The sequence below is a fragment of the Hoplias malabaricus genome, chromosome 7 (assembly GCF_029633855.1).
Source record: "Hoplias malabaricus isolate fHopMal1 chromosome 7, fHopMal1.hap1, whole genome shotgun sequence".
In the NCBI taxonomy this organism is placed as follows: Eukaryota; Metazoa; Chordata; class Actinopteri; order Characiformes; family Erythrinidae; genus Hoplias; species Hoplias malabaricus.
The window spans coordinates 40532200-40547199 of record NC_089806.1 but is presented as its reverse complement, the minus strand read 5'-3'; the positions used below and the strand labels follow the sequence as shown (position 1 = coordinate 40547199).

General features: G+C 44.3%; 1 protein-coding gene across 1 annotated transcript in view; it reads right to left on the bottom strand.

Moving 5' to 3' along the window:
• cdk19 (cyclin dependent kinase 19) overlaps positions 1 to 15000 on the bottom strand; it is an 80441-nt gene that overhangs the window by 4883 nt on the left and 60558 nt on the right. Inside the window, exons 5-12 of the mRNA XM_066676710.1 lie at positions 11250 to 11307; positions 9474 to 9605; positions 4869 to 5012; positions 2989 to 3058; positions 2278 to 2350; positions 1353 to 1450; positions 689 to 767; positions 1 to 189 (exon numbers count right to left, since the gene is read on the bottom strand). The exon at positions 1 to 189 is cut by the window's left edge and continues 51 nt beyond it. Coding sequence (XP_066532807.1) covers positions 1 to 189; positions 689 to 767; positions 1353 to 1450; positions 2278 to 2350; positions 2989 to 3058; positions 4869 to 5012; positions 9474 to 9605; positions 11250 to 11307 — 843 coding nt within the window. The remainder of the gene's footprint in view (positions 190 to 688; positions 768 to 1352; positions 1451 to 2277; positions 2351 to 2988; positions 3059 to 4868; positions 5013 to 9473; positions 9606 to 11249; positions 11308 to 15000) is intronic.

Genomic DNA, 15000 nt, shown 5'->3' with positions numbered 1-15000 from the left:
AATGCGGGGCTTTTTGTTTGGAGGCCCCTGGTCCTGGCCGTGTTGGAGGGAGGGACCCGTGGCTGTCCCTGTGGCCCCTGACGTGCCATTGGTTTGAGCAGAGCTCTGCTGGGATGGAGCCTGCTGTGTCTGCGTCTGTGTCTGAGCCTGTGTCTGCGCAGCCGTCTGCTGGTGCTGCTGCGCCTGGTTCTGCACACAAAAACGTGACGGTTTAAACCGGGCGGTTAGCGCTCTCCTCCACGCACCGGCTGAGGCAGTGCCTTTATTTTGTTTAAAGGATGTTTACCTCAGAGAAGCGTGGCAAGTTACACTTTTTATTTATTTGTTTATTGCAGCGTCTGAGCACTGCGCAAACTCCCGTGGATTTATCTGTTCCTCTATCGAGACAATCACTAAACTCTGAAGTGGCTGAGAGCTGAGGGGAGTAAACACCGGTCCCAAACAGCGAGGGCAAGTGACATTTCCGCTTTCTAACTCGAGTGTCTCAATGACCTTTTAAGGCATTTATACTTCTGCTTCAAACCTAGGCCATAAGCAACGTGTAGATCCAGCATAGACACAAACTGTCCTGGTACCACTAAACTACACTCTGTTCAGTGCCCTATTAAACAGTGCCCTTCACAGGTGCTACATCTTCTATGTGTGTTTTTGTTTAAACCATTGTTCTATTTGCACAATGGAGCTTTACCTTCTCCGTCTTCTCCTCAGGTTCATCCTCGTTGAGGAACTCACGTTTGGGGTAGGGGATCTGGCAACCTGCGAACACACTGAACACACACACACACACAGGTGTAAGCACACCTCCAGCAGTGTGACTGATGCAACCGCAGCCTGCCCAAGGGAACTGACCCACTATGGGATGTTAATGTACACTGCTGTGATCATATGGAACACAGGGACAAAGACAGAATGAGGACGGCGGTTGTTTTGAGTCTATTCTGTGGAACCAACTCCTAAGACTGAACTGTGGACATTATAGTACTGCAGTTTCCTTTAGAAACCTGAAAGCACTTCTCTCTAAAACGATGACGGCTGTAATGAAGGCAGTGTGTTACACACTGAATCCCAACAGATTAGATCTTACCCTGTCAGGGCTTGTGTGTAATTCGTTAAATTTCTTCGGCTTTTCTTTATTGAAATCTTCCTCTGACATCGATGCTGGGAAATAGCAGCGCAGGGCTTTGATGGAGGTTGTCAAATAGGGTTTCGATTTCTGCAAAATTCAGTCAATGCTTTTGCTCGCTTCCCATCAATAAAGCTGATGGACTACACTGTTCCAGCTGAAATCACTAGCTGCTAAAAGCATGTTCTGTTGTGTGTGTGTGTGTGTGTGTGTGTGAAACCAGACTTACTCCGACGTAGGTAAGGGCTCCTCCAGGAAATAAGGGTCCTGCAGTGCTTGTTCTGATGTGATTCTTTTGGTGGGGTCCATAGTAAGGAGTTTCTGGAGCTAGATCAATAATCACAACGCAGACCAAACACAATCACACACAGATTCAGACAGACAGGGTTTTACGCATCACAAACCTACAGAACATTTGTCCTGTCAATTTACAAGTTGTCTGTGGAGGTGTGGGTGGAGGTAGAAGCGGGAACTAATTGCACTTTCACATTCACGTTTATTCCGTGCGTACCGAGTAAAGACGAAGACGTAGCATTACATACAAACCACACGTGGGGCATCAGAAGGTTTGTTTACTTAGTAATAACATCTAAACATATCTTTCGGAGAAAGAGAAGTGAGAGTTTAGAGGTTTAATGAACGACTGGAGGGGGACTTTTATATACAGTACAAATTAAAAGTCATTTTCTCAAATAATACTGAATAATATGAAACAGCTGTTACACTGAGTGCGTAGTGGCCTGGACGTGTCAGAGATTCTGTACTGAACCAGCTTTAAAATGGCCAACCCCATGTGGACGACCCACTCTGTGGAGCATAAACGGGTTCTTTCAAAGCTACAAAGCGAGTTCTTCGTCATGTGAGCTGCATTTTGCAAAAATAATCACAGTGCCAGATATATACCAGTGTCTATACTGAATCCTGAAACACCTAATATTATTCTTAGAATATTTATTCTTCTTTATTGATTCTTTCCCTAGTGTGTATTAATAGATAATTGAGGGCATTTTCTGAAAATGAAGCATGCAAAGAGTAATTTTTGACTTTTTACAAAACGCTGTAACTACACTCTCTTAAAGGTACGCTGTGCTATTACACAAAGGCACATGGTTCCTACTCGCACTACTTTAAACTAGATATATATATGCACTCACCAACAGAAAGACTTTGCTGTCTGGTTTGACTTTATGCTTCTCCATGTACTTGATGAGGCTGCTGTTGGCGTACCTAGTAAATAAACACAAGATTAATATACAAATAACATAGTCATAGTTTCTATTTTATAAATAAATGTATTGGAGAAAACACCTAGAGGGTGTTTCACAGTGTCTTCCGTTCCGTATAAAGTTCCTATTAGGAATCAAACTGTGTTCGGTCCAGTCCAGTGTCACTTTCTAGTTGTATATGTTAGTGAGCTAATGTTAGGCCTTCAGTTCAGCTCTTAAAGGCCTAAGCACTCAAAGCATTCACCTTGAAAGATTTTGAAGTGTGATAGTTGCTTTATTAAATAAATATCTATCGTCTTTGTCGAGGCCTGTTTTGTGTCCATTCATTCAGTGTCTGTAACGCTACTTTACTTTAACGTGTGTTTTTGAATTGCGGGAGAAAACTGGAGCCCCCGGGGGAAACCCACATGGACACAGAGAGAACACCGGAGGTAGAGTTTGAACCCATAGCCTCAAGATTCTGGAGCTACAGGCTGTGCTGTCTCGCCCTGTTTTGTTTGCATTGCATGTGCTATATGATTCATAGCTGGACTCGGGGCAACAAAATTCATTAAACTTTAATCAGAGAACACTGAAGGCAATTAAAAACATGCTGAACTCTATGAAACTGGAAGGGGTCCATTAAAAAACTGAACTCACGTTGTTCTCCTGAAGTCTTTCTGAAGGGTGGGGTACTCTGGCATCTTCCGGATGTCCTCCCAGTCTTTATCTGATAGAAATACACACACACACACACGCACGCACACACACACACACACACACACACACTCTGTACATTCGCCTCCCTTTGGGTGCAACAAGCCTTGAGTCCACAGCGAGTGTTGTGTAAGGAACAGTTAGTGGCCTTTCATCAGTCCGCTCAGTTTGCTACATTTAAAGTGGTGTAAATACCTTTCAACACTCTGTGGTCAGACACATGCCGGTGGCAGTGGACCAACAATAAACGGCTCTAACTTGGAGCAACCGAAAAACACTTTGTTTTGAGCACCAAGTGTTTAACCACATATTTACTTCTGCATGCTTTATTTAAAGGGGCTGAAAACAACCGTGTGCTGTCTTTAGCAGCAGCCTGCTGTAATGCTGTTATTTACAGTACATGTCCAAAAGTATACAGACACTTTTCTGATCCCTGAAATACTCTACTTTCAGCTGCACTTAGGGCCCAAATTTACATCGTGATTTATTCATTTTGGTCACAATACAAGTCTATAATGTATATAAAGAATAAATAATCAACAGAAAGAACTGCAAAGAACAAACAATAAACATGACATCACCATCAAACTTAAACCTTTTGGCTTTGTCAATGTTAATTTAATTAAAAAATGTAAGTTAATTAAATTAAATTTAAGTTTAAGTGCAATGATCTCCATATAATACATCTGGAGTGGAGTTGAAATGATTTGTGATCAACCAATATCTGATCGCACTTATGCTCTTGTGCATGAATGCCCTCAGCTGCAGTGCATCTAGGGCTGGACTATAATTTGATATCAATAAATATCATAAAATTGAATAATATTTAAATAAAATCCATCCATTATCTGTAACCCTTATCCAGTTCAGGGTCACGGTGGGTCCAGAGACACCTTTGATTCACCAATCCACCTACCAACGTGTGTTTTTGGACTGTGGGAGGAAACCGGAGCACCCGGAGGAAACCCACGTAGACACAGGGAGAACACACCACACTCCTCACAGACAGTCACCCGGAGGAAACCCACGCAGACACAGGAAGAACACACCACACTCCTCACAGACAGTCACCCGGAGGAAACCCACGCAGACACAGGGAGAACACACCACACTCCTCACAGACAGTCACCCGGAGGAAACCCACGCAGACACAGAGAGAACACACCACACTGCTCACAGACAGTCACCCGGAGGTAACCCACGCAGACACAGGGAGAACACACCACACTCCTCACAGACAGTCACCCGGAAGAAAACCACACAGACACAGGGAGAACACACCACACTCCTCACAGACAGTCACCCGGAGGAAACCCACACAGACACAGAGAGAACACATCACACTCCTCACAGACAGTCACCCGGAGCGGGAATCGAACCCACAACCTCCAGGTCCCTGGAGCTGTGTGACTGCGACACCTACCTGCTGCGCCACCGTGCCGATTTTGGATATTTCACTGTATGTTATTTACCTGTCAGTGACTGAAGTTCGATACAGGGTTCATTGCATACAATTAAAATTTTAGTTTAAATATATTAATAATGTCAAAGCCAAAAAGTTTGTTTGATGGTGATGTCATGTTTCTTTTGTGTCTTTTCTGTTGCTTTTATATTGTTCATATTGATATCAGAATTACACCCTACCGTCCAAAATTAAGAAATATATTGCGATTATAAATTTTGGACGTATCGTCCAGCCCTAAATTCATCACAGTAAAGTATAAAGGAGCATTTATAATGCATCCACAGCTATTAACCACAGTGCTATTCTTTTTGTAGCAGCACAGAGCTGTCTAAGGTGGAGTGTTGGGATTAGGACTGACCTGCAGGGAAGCCCATGACGCTGAAGATGCGGTCCAGCTGGTCGTGGTGGAAGGGGTTGCTGGTTTTGATGTCCTCCTGACGGCAGTGGAATATCGGCTCTGAGGTCAGCAGCTCCGCGAAGATGCAGCCTATCGCCCAAATGTCTGAATGAAAACAAAAACAATGAAGAGGCTGACGCTACAGTACCTCTTGGGATGCACATATTTTAAGGTGGAATGGAAACCATTTAAGGTGGAGTAAGAATATAGTGTTTTAAGCTGGAAATGTGCAGAACAATGACATTTTGACAGAGAATTTAACCCATCTGTGGCAGACAACAGTAAAAGGGCTGTTCTTTCACTCCCCAACACCCCCAAAACTACTTCTCTAACCTTTAAGCCATGGCTGACCCCAGTATTAATATGTGCAGCTCTTAAAAATACAGCAATGTCAACAGCTTCTGGATTACTTCTGTAATTAAAGTGTGTATTATCAGTGTTTTATCAGGGCTCGGAGAGTCTCTAGGTCATCAGGGGTCAGGAAGCAGAGCTAATCTAAAGCACAGAAATGATTCAGATATGAATACACTCAAGGACACACTGCCACTATAAAACTCGTACGTTTAAGGGTTAATAAAACCAAAACAGTTAACTATCGCTATGGAAGGTCAGTGGATAAAACAAAAGGGTGGAGTGGTTACATAGAACTTTGTGTAAAGGTTTGGGCACTTCTCACATGGTCAGAGTGAAATACACTCCCCTCATCACTGATCGCAGTGGGAACCCCGTTCAAGACCTGCCCTTATGGAGACGGTCTGACCAAAACATTATAACCATCACAGTATGGCCCTTGTCAAGGACGATCAGATCCATATGTCCCACCACTGTAAGCAGATCAACGATGTTATTCACGACACCTGTCAGTGGTTTTAAACTTGTGGCTGATTATCAATTATGTTTTTTTAAGTACCAGCTGTTAATTCCTGGTATAATACACTGTACAGTATGCACTTATTTGTAATGGTCAGCCTATTATGCAATGACTGTACAATTTACTTATCATTTGCATAACTAATGTCCCTATGAGTGCACTCTTGCATTGCCCCCAAACTCTTTTGCATTTTATTATCTGGTCTTTAAACCTACCTGTACACTGTTGTCTATTATGATATCCAGTCATGTGCAAATGTTTAGGGGGTCAGTCGTCCTGGAGTGGTAGCGAATGGGGAATGTGACCAGTCTAATGTGCAGATCCACTGACCAATTATCATTCCTCACTAAACACATCATATCCTCATGTTTAGAAAGCAGAGAGACAGATGAAACTAAACTGTGTGCCACTGCTGCGCACACTCGGTACACAGAATACATTGTGTATCAATCTGTATGGGTTGCATTTTAGAAAGTGCTGTGTTTTATGTGGGGATTCATCTGAAGTTGTTTCCTAAACTGGGAGCTTGTTTCTGATTCACTGCAATCTTTCACTTCCTGCAGATACCCTACTGAATGTGTGGCTCATATCTTCCATGTCATAATAACCTTCAGTAAGTGATGTTTTTATTTTTAGTAGATTAAGGGTTTTTGTTATGTACCTTCATACATTTTGTATTGTATTGTCACAGTAACACAGCTCCAGGGTCCTGGAGGTTGCAGGTTCAAGTCCAGCTCCAGGTGACTGTCTGTGAGGAGTGTGGTGTGTTCTCTCTGTGTCTGCGTGGGTTTCCTCCGGGTGACTCTCTGTGAAGAGTGTGGTGTGTTCTCCCTGTGTCTGTGTGGGTTTCCTCCGGGTGACTGTCTGCGAGGAGTGTGGTGTGTTCTCCATGTGTCTGTGTGGGTTTCCTCCGGGTGACTGTCTGTGAGGAGTGTGGTGTGTTCTCCCTGTGTCTGCTTGGGTTTCCTCCGAGTGATTGTCTGTGAAGAGTGTGGTGTGTTCTCCCTGTGTCTGTGTGGGTTTCCTCCAGGTGACTGTCTGTGAGGAGTGTGGTGTGTTCTCCCTGTGTCTGTGTGGGTTTCCTCCGGGTGACTGTCTGTGAGGAGTGTGGTGTGTTCTCTCTGTGTCTGTGTGGGTTTCCTCCGGGTGACTGTCTGTGAAGAGTGTGGTGTGTTCTCCCTGTGTCTGCGTGGGTTTCCTCCAGGTGACTGTCTGTGAGGAGTGTGGTGTGTTCTCCCTGTGTCTGTGTGGGTTTCCTCCGGGTGACTGTCTGTGAGGAGTGTGGTGTGTTCTCTCTGTGTCTGTGTGGGTTTTCTCCGGGTGACTGTCTGTGAAGAGTGTGGTGTGTTCTCCCTGTGTCTGCTTGGGTTTCCTTCGGGTGACTTTCTGAAGAGTATGGTGTGTTCTCTCTGTGTCTGTGTGGGTTTCCTCCAGGTGACTGTCTGTGAGGAGTGTGGTGTGTTCTCTCTGTGTCTGTGTGGGTTTCCTCCGGGTGACTGTCTGTGAAGAGTGTGGTGTGTTCTCCCTGTGTCTGCGTGGGTTTCCTCCAGGTGACTGTCTGTGAGGAGTGTGGTGTGTTCTCCCTGTGTCTGTGTGGGTTTCCTCCGGGTGACTGTCTGTGAGGAGTGTGGTGTGTTCTCTCTGTGTCTGTGTGGGTTTTCTCCGGGTGACTGTCTGTGAAGAGTGTGGTGTGTTCTCCCTGTGTCTGCTTGGGTTTCCTTCGGGTGACTTTCTGAAGAGTATGGTGTGTTCTCTCTGTGTCTGTGTGGGTTTCCTCCAGGTGACTGTCTGTGAGGAGTGTGGTGTGTTCTCCCTGTGTCTGTGTGGGTTTCCTCCGGGTGACTGTCTGTGAGGAGTGTGGTGTGTTCTCTCTGTGTCTGTGTGGGTTTTCTCCGGGTGACTGTCTGTGAAGAGTGTGGTGTGTTCTCCCTGTGTCTGCGTGGGTTTCCTCCGGGTGACTGTCTGTGAGGAGTGTGGTGTGTTCTCCCTGTGTCTGCTTGGGTTTCCTCCGAGTGATTGTCTGTGAGGAGTGTGGTGTGTTCTCCCTGTGTCTGTGTGGGTTTCCTCCGGGTGACTGTCTGTGAAGAGTGTGGTGTGTTCTCCCTGTGTCTGCTTGGGTTTCCTTCGGGTGACTTTCTGAAGAGTATGGTGTGTTCTCCCTGTGTCTGCGTGGGTTTCCTCCTGGTGCTCCGGTTTCCTCCCACAGTCCAAAAACACACGTTGGTAGGTGGACTGGCCAGTTGTAGTGTTTATAGGTGTGAGTGAGTGAGTGAAAGCGTGAGTGTGTGTCGCCCTGTGAAGGACTGGTGATACATAGAATCACCTTGTGCCCGGTGATTCTATGTAGGCTTCGGACCCACCGCGACCCTGTACTGGATAAGGGTTATAGATAATGAAGGCTGCATGAACCCCAGCTGCTGGTCAGTTTACAGTATAGTCATTGCTGATGTAGCCTTACAATAGCGGACTGAACTGTTCCCACTAGCTGGCGTATTATTATTAAAGCTGGGGTCACAAAATGCAATATAAAGGCATTATATAGGTACGAAATGCCTTATAACCTAAGAGTATATGATGTTATCATTTCAACCTCTTATTCATTGTATGCATCATAATGTTTTCATAGGAATATTAAAGACCAGGACCTCGTTATGGAGTGCTATAATGTTTACAACATTTTTAATTGAACAGCGTTGTCTGATTTTTGAACAATACTGTCATTTTTCTATGTATTAGAATATATTATAATTAAATACAACATTCTAAAATTAACACACTTCAACCAACACCTTTCAATGCTGCCTTTTAACACCTTTTACTGTGGCTAATAAAATATGCATAAAGAGAAACGGTTAATGAACACTAGTTGGGGGAACGTGTGTGGGCAGCTCACACTAAACCCAGCTGTAAATACAGGCCATTATATCTGAAGGACTGTACGGTGTCTGTGGCGGTTTGTTATGTAACAGAGCATGTGTGGTGAATATTACCCAGGCACATGATTACTGTAACACGAGAGAGAGATATGTACGTTTATGGAAGGTCAGTCCACAGGTATGTGAGTCAGTCTGGTCGTGTAATAAACAATTCCCCCTGATTAAGAACATAAGGATACACCCACATAGGAAAAATATTCAAATAATGAACGCTTCCTCTCACTATCACCATCACTTACACAACTACAGAGTATTAGAAAACACCACTGCAGACATGTCAGTGTATAGGTTTGTGAAAGCAAACAGCTCTAGAGCATAGTCCAGTACCTGGAGGGTCCAGTTATCACCAACCACTCAACCATTAAAGGTGCAATCAGACACTTATTTTTACAAACAATGTTTACACAATGGTTATTCATTGCTTTTAAAACTGTCTAATAGTAACTTCAGAGGAGAGGGAATAAACCTTCTTAACGTTCAATGGAAGTCAATGTAAAACCATTCTATTCCAAGTCATTTTTGAAGCATTCCTATTGGTTCATCAAGTTCAAACAAAGAAGACGTCCACAAAAACGAGAATCCATGTTTTCTTTGGACATTGACTAGACACGAATTACAACTCAAGAGACAAAGAACCGAATCCCTCTCTTCTCCACGAATAAAGGCGGTCCGTGCCCCACAGAGGGGGTCTCCCACATCATGTTCAAAACAGGTTCAATACAGAAAAGGCACGAGCAGTTCACAGCACTTTACACTCACCGATTGCTTTGGTGTAGTGTCGCGCTCCCAATAGCAGTTCAGGCGCCCGATACCAGAAGGTGACCACCACTGGGTCCAGATCGGCCAGAGGCTTCAGGGGAGAGTTAAAGAGGCGTGCAAAACCCATATCCGCTGCAATAAACAGAAGACACACACAGAAATAAACAACAGAACATCTTAGATACCCACGGCTCTTGTTAGATGTATCTTCTTTTACAGGAGGAAGGAAAACAAGAACGTAAGTTTCAATGGAAATGTCAATGTAAAAGGATTTAGCTCCAAGCAGTTATGGAGCATTTGTATTGGTCCATTCATCATGACATTTACCCTGTGTGAAGGACAGCTGTGCTCCAATGATGTAGTAAACAGAAAACTGACAGTGCGTTGGATCTGTGGGTGAACAGCTTAATAAACCGACGAGTATTTGGACGGACTGATATATATATATGTATAACAGTGCAAAATGGACGAATGCATGATGTTGTGAGGCTGGCCTTATCTTTTACCGACAAATTTGAGTTAAACAGTCTAAAAGCTAGGAAATGCTCCATTAAACTGACTTCCAGGAAATGAGACACAGTGCTGCCATCGCTCTAAACCCGTTCACATGGAATTACGCAACATTATACTGTAGCCCACCCACCCCCCCACCCTCCCACACACCCCTGGGCAGAGGAGAGGTCTACCAGCCTGACCTTTAACATGCTGAGCCCGGAGTCAGCTGGAGCTCTCTGAGGCAAGGGTCAACAATGAAGTCAAACTGGCCGAACAGCAGACGCACCCTCGAGCTTCTACATCTCTGTGGCTTCTTTCCAACCAGGAGCTGGTAGCTGTTTTGCGATGTGCTTTGCGTGACTTAATCATCACCCACCGAGGTTCAGTAGAACAAGCAGAAATGATGGAGAGGTGCTCTGTAATTCGAGCCTCCACAGACGGCAAGTAATGACAAAACCCGGAAACTGGGACTGAACCGAGAGGAACAGGGCAGCCTTGCCCTTAAGCGTGGGAACGCCACACAAACTCGGATGATCCCGAGTGTCAGATTTTAACTTGCCACAGATGGCTTTGCTTGGCATCGTGGGCTGATTGGTTTACCACCTTTGGCAAAGTTAAAGCTGTTTCTCAAGACTGCACACCTCAGGGGGCAAGGCGTCCCTTTGCTTGCCCTGCTCAACTAGAATGGATTGTTCAGTCGTTCCTCGGATAACGACTAACATTTAGCATTTAGCATTTAACAATAAGCTAACATTTGTAAAAAGAAAATACATGAGGTGTCCAAATAACATTTAAAGTGCTTCTTTAAATGTATAATTCCATTATTTATTTCCGTACCCCAGTGTATACATATATACATCACAACAGCATTGGAAATCCCATAGGAGAGCTAGGAGAGATTAGCTTCACGGCTTTATTGGCATTCTGGAGGGCAGACGATTTTCAGAGACAGATGAGAACCTTTTAAAATCAAACTACAGCAAGGTGAATGAGCTTTGTTTACAGAGCTTTGGGTCAAATGAGGTCATTTTTACAGAGAGCACTGGGACTGTGTGGATCAAGTGCATTTAACGGTGGCTTTAGGAAGATGTGCATGAACTGAGAGAACGCCTTCAGACTCCAGAGGGTGAAAATCCATTGAAAATTAAATATTCATAAAAATATTTTAAATAAAATAACTATTTATGATGTTTTCAAAGTTAAATGTGAATTGTTAAGAGTTTCTACGATGCAACCAAATCAATACAGACTGGGAACTCCTTGTGGTGTTGTGCCTCTTACCGATTTTGACCCTCCCTCGCTCCAGACCCTCCCCCATCACCAGGATATTGGCAGGTTTCTGCGAGAGAGAGGAAGAGAGACAGTCAGCAAACTTTTGTGACGATCGTGGAGTTCTACAGTGAAGAGTCGCTGGCGTTGTGGCTCATCCGCAGCTTTTGGGTCACGACGTGTACGGCGCATTGGACGGGATGTGCCCAGAAGCACACATCTGCAGGTTTCTATTTAGCTCACTGAAGCAAACAGACATCTACACAGCTTCCCCTGCTATTAAAGACATTACTGTCATTAGGGAGAGATCACAAACAGATCTAACAGATGCCCACACTGACGGGGGCAGGAGTGAGGGCCATCCTCCCCACCCACAGAGAGTGAGGAGTGTTATGGCGAACCAAAGCTGCATCAAGATTAACACAGAAAAGCTTGACTGTCTTCAGGGCAAAGGGGAAATCTCATGGTGTGATCCTGTTTTTGGTCCACTGTACTCCTAAATACATCACAGACAGACGCCATCGCCTTGCGAGACAAAAGCAGAAACTCCTCTGGCCAGATATGAACAGTTTAACTCAATTAAATATTTCCAGTACAGTTTTTACAAGCCTTAAAACGAACACAGAGCACTGTTGGCTTTGCGCTAACGTAACACCGGGAATCCCATAAGTGTGATAACTTCTGATGAGGTAGCGGTCGACCACAAGCTTCGACAAGTAAAAAAATAACAAAAACAAGCATCCTTCAACATTAGGAATAAACAAACACCACGTCAGACAAAAGAGGCCCTACGTCTGAGCTTCTGCAGATGAACGTTTATGGCATTGATTGTTAAAGTTAATAAAGTTGATTAATTACTGCCTGTCGTTTGTTTTGCTTTTTACTGAGAGACGCAGGGAGAAAGAGAGCGAACATCTGTGAGCACAGCGAGGATAATACAATACACTGTCCTAATTATTCTATTATTCTTCTACAAAGCGCTGCGTGTGTGTGTGTGGGAGACCCTTGAGTTTCAGCGAGTGTGTTGACAGTGTCTCGTTGCTCCTGGCAGAAAAAAAGAAAACAGAACGTGTTGCCAAGGGAACAGTGGCTTTAATGAGTTTTATTATTCAAGAGCACAACACGACAGCAGCACCTGCAAACACACTCTCTAATCCTCTCTCTCTCTGTGTGTGTGTGTGTGTGTGCTAAATATACATCGAACTTCAACCCAGATATTATACTGTCGGATTTTTTGTTTACCTCCATTTTATTACAAAGCAGCTACCTCAAGACAGCGTTAAATATTACACTGACTTCATGTAGATCAACAGCTTCAACAGAAAGTGATTTTGAGAGAGAGAGAGGAAGAGAGTGATGGTTGAGAGAGAGAGAGAGAGAGAGAGAGAGATAGAGAGAGAGAGAGAGAACACTTGACAGAGTCTAAGGCTAAAATAAGCAAATTAAATAAGTTAAAACTACAAATCAAATGACCTAGAAAACTCACACTGAGTTCTGAAATGTAAGATAACATTAATGCTAATGTTTACATTTTCAAACACTTTAGGGAGGAAGTCATCCATTCATTCATCCATTGTCTATAACCATTATCCAATTCAAGGTTGTGGTTGGTCAAGAGCCTACCCGGAATCACTGGGCGCAAGGCAGGATTACACCCTAGAGGGGGCGCCAGTTCTTCACAGCGCAACACACACACACTCACACACACACACACTTTTGTGTCACCAATCCACCTACCAACTTGTGTTTTTGGACCATGGGAGGAAATGGGAGCACCCAGAAGAAACCCACGCAGACACAGGGAGAACACACCACACTCCTCACAGACAGTCACCCAGAAGAAACCCACACAGACACAGGGAGAACACACCACACTCCTCACAGACAGTCACCCGGAGGAAACCCACGCAGACACAGAGAGAACACACCACACTCCTCACAGACAGTCACCCGGAGGAAACCCACGCAGACACAGAGAGAACACACCACACTCCTCACAGACAGTCACCCGGAGGAAACCCACGCAGACACAGGGAGAACACACTACACTCCTCACAGACAGTCACCCGGAGGAAACCCACACAGACACTGGGAGAACACACCACACTCCTCACAGACAGTCACCCGGAGCGGGACTCCAACCCACAACCTCCAGGTCCCTGAAGCTGTGTGACTGCGACACCTACCTGCTGCACCACCGCGCCGCCCTACAGACTGAACATTTGACTGTTATATGTTTGTGATATTTAATAATAATAATAATAAAAAAAACAAAAAATTGTTGCGGGGTTTTTCTGTCTCTGTCCTAGACTTTACCCGACAGGTTTAGAAGTTCAGTCATGTTTATTTATTAATTGGTACTTGTGCTTTGCTTTGGACATAACAGGATCAAAGTGTGGGTCTTGTTTATGATTCTTTCCACTGCATGCTCCCTATCCTTCTCCACTCGGTTCTACTCGAATTTTTGGTCCTGGTTCTGGAAGCGGGTTCTTGTTTAGTGGCTGTCCTCTCATGGTTCAGAGTGAGTCGAGTAGAGACTAAACCGTGGCGTGTAAACCTTGCAGAGCGCTGATTGTCCAGAGAGAGTCGTCACTCTACGCCACGCAACGCAGACGACCAGCACCAACTCTCCATCTGTAAAATCTCCAGCTGCAGCAGAGATCACGTTTGTTTTTATCTGACTCTCCAACAGCGAGCAGAGTCGAGTGGAGCAAGTACCATGCAGTGGCTTATTTAATCAGACCCATAAAATAAAAATAGTTTGATTCCCCACAGAAGATAAAGTTTGTGAGGGTAGATTCAATCACTTTTAAAATTTCTGTAGCTGGGATAACACACACATCGATCAGAGTTTAAATAAACAACCTGAAAGAACACAAGCCGGGCTTTTACATACACACAGCCTCATGATTAAGTGATGAATCTGATTCCTGGAACTTGAGAGAACGCCCACACACCCCCCTCACACACACATTACTGTGTAATGCAATCACTATGGGGTTTTATTTCCAGAGAATTCTGGAGTTCAGATTCATGTTTCTAACCCTAACCTTAATACCATTAATGCCTACAGTTAACCCTAATCTTAATATTAATGCTAATATGCTTTATTAAGGTCTGGGTTATACCTGACCCAGACATCTGTACACAACAGCACACCACTACAATACACAACACACACACACACACACACACACACACACACACACACACACACACACACACAGCTCACAGTTGTGTAAGCTTCCGGACTTAACTGCTAAACCTCTGTTTTAAGAAATCCATGTAATGACATTAATGGAAGGGTCAGCTCGGTCATATGGCTTTGTTCATCTTTGGGTCAGCTACACTGAAACCGAGCAGTTTTTTTTATTATTTACATGTATTACACTAGGCCTGTAGGTGACAAAATATATCATTTACAAGTGTTTCTTACGTACAGTACACGTATTGTTCATGTCCACATCCGAGAGAAATTTACTGACGCTAAAATCACAGCTTAGGAATGACTCTATTAAAGAAACTGGTGGGATATCACACGTAGTTCCAGCTGAAAAATATTAGAGAATGACTGTTTAATGCAATGGGTGTGTTGTTAACAGTACTAGGGAGGGTTTTCTCTACTTCGCGGAAATTAGTTTTTAGCAGGTGGTCTTGCAACGCATCAACAGCGAAAAACGAGGGATCACTGTAATTGTCAAACACCAGATAAACCAACATCCCTCACCTCCGCCCCATAGGCATCAATAACAAACATCGCTCA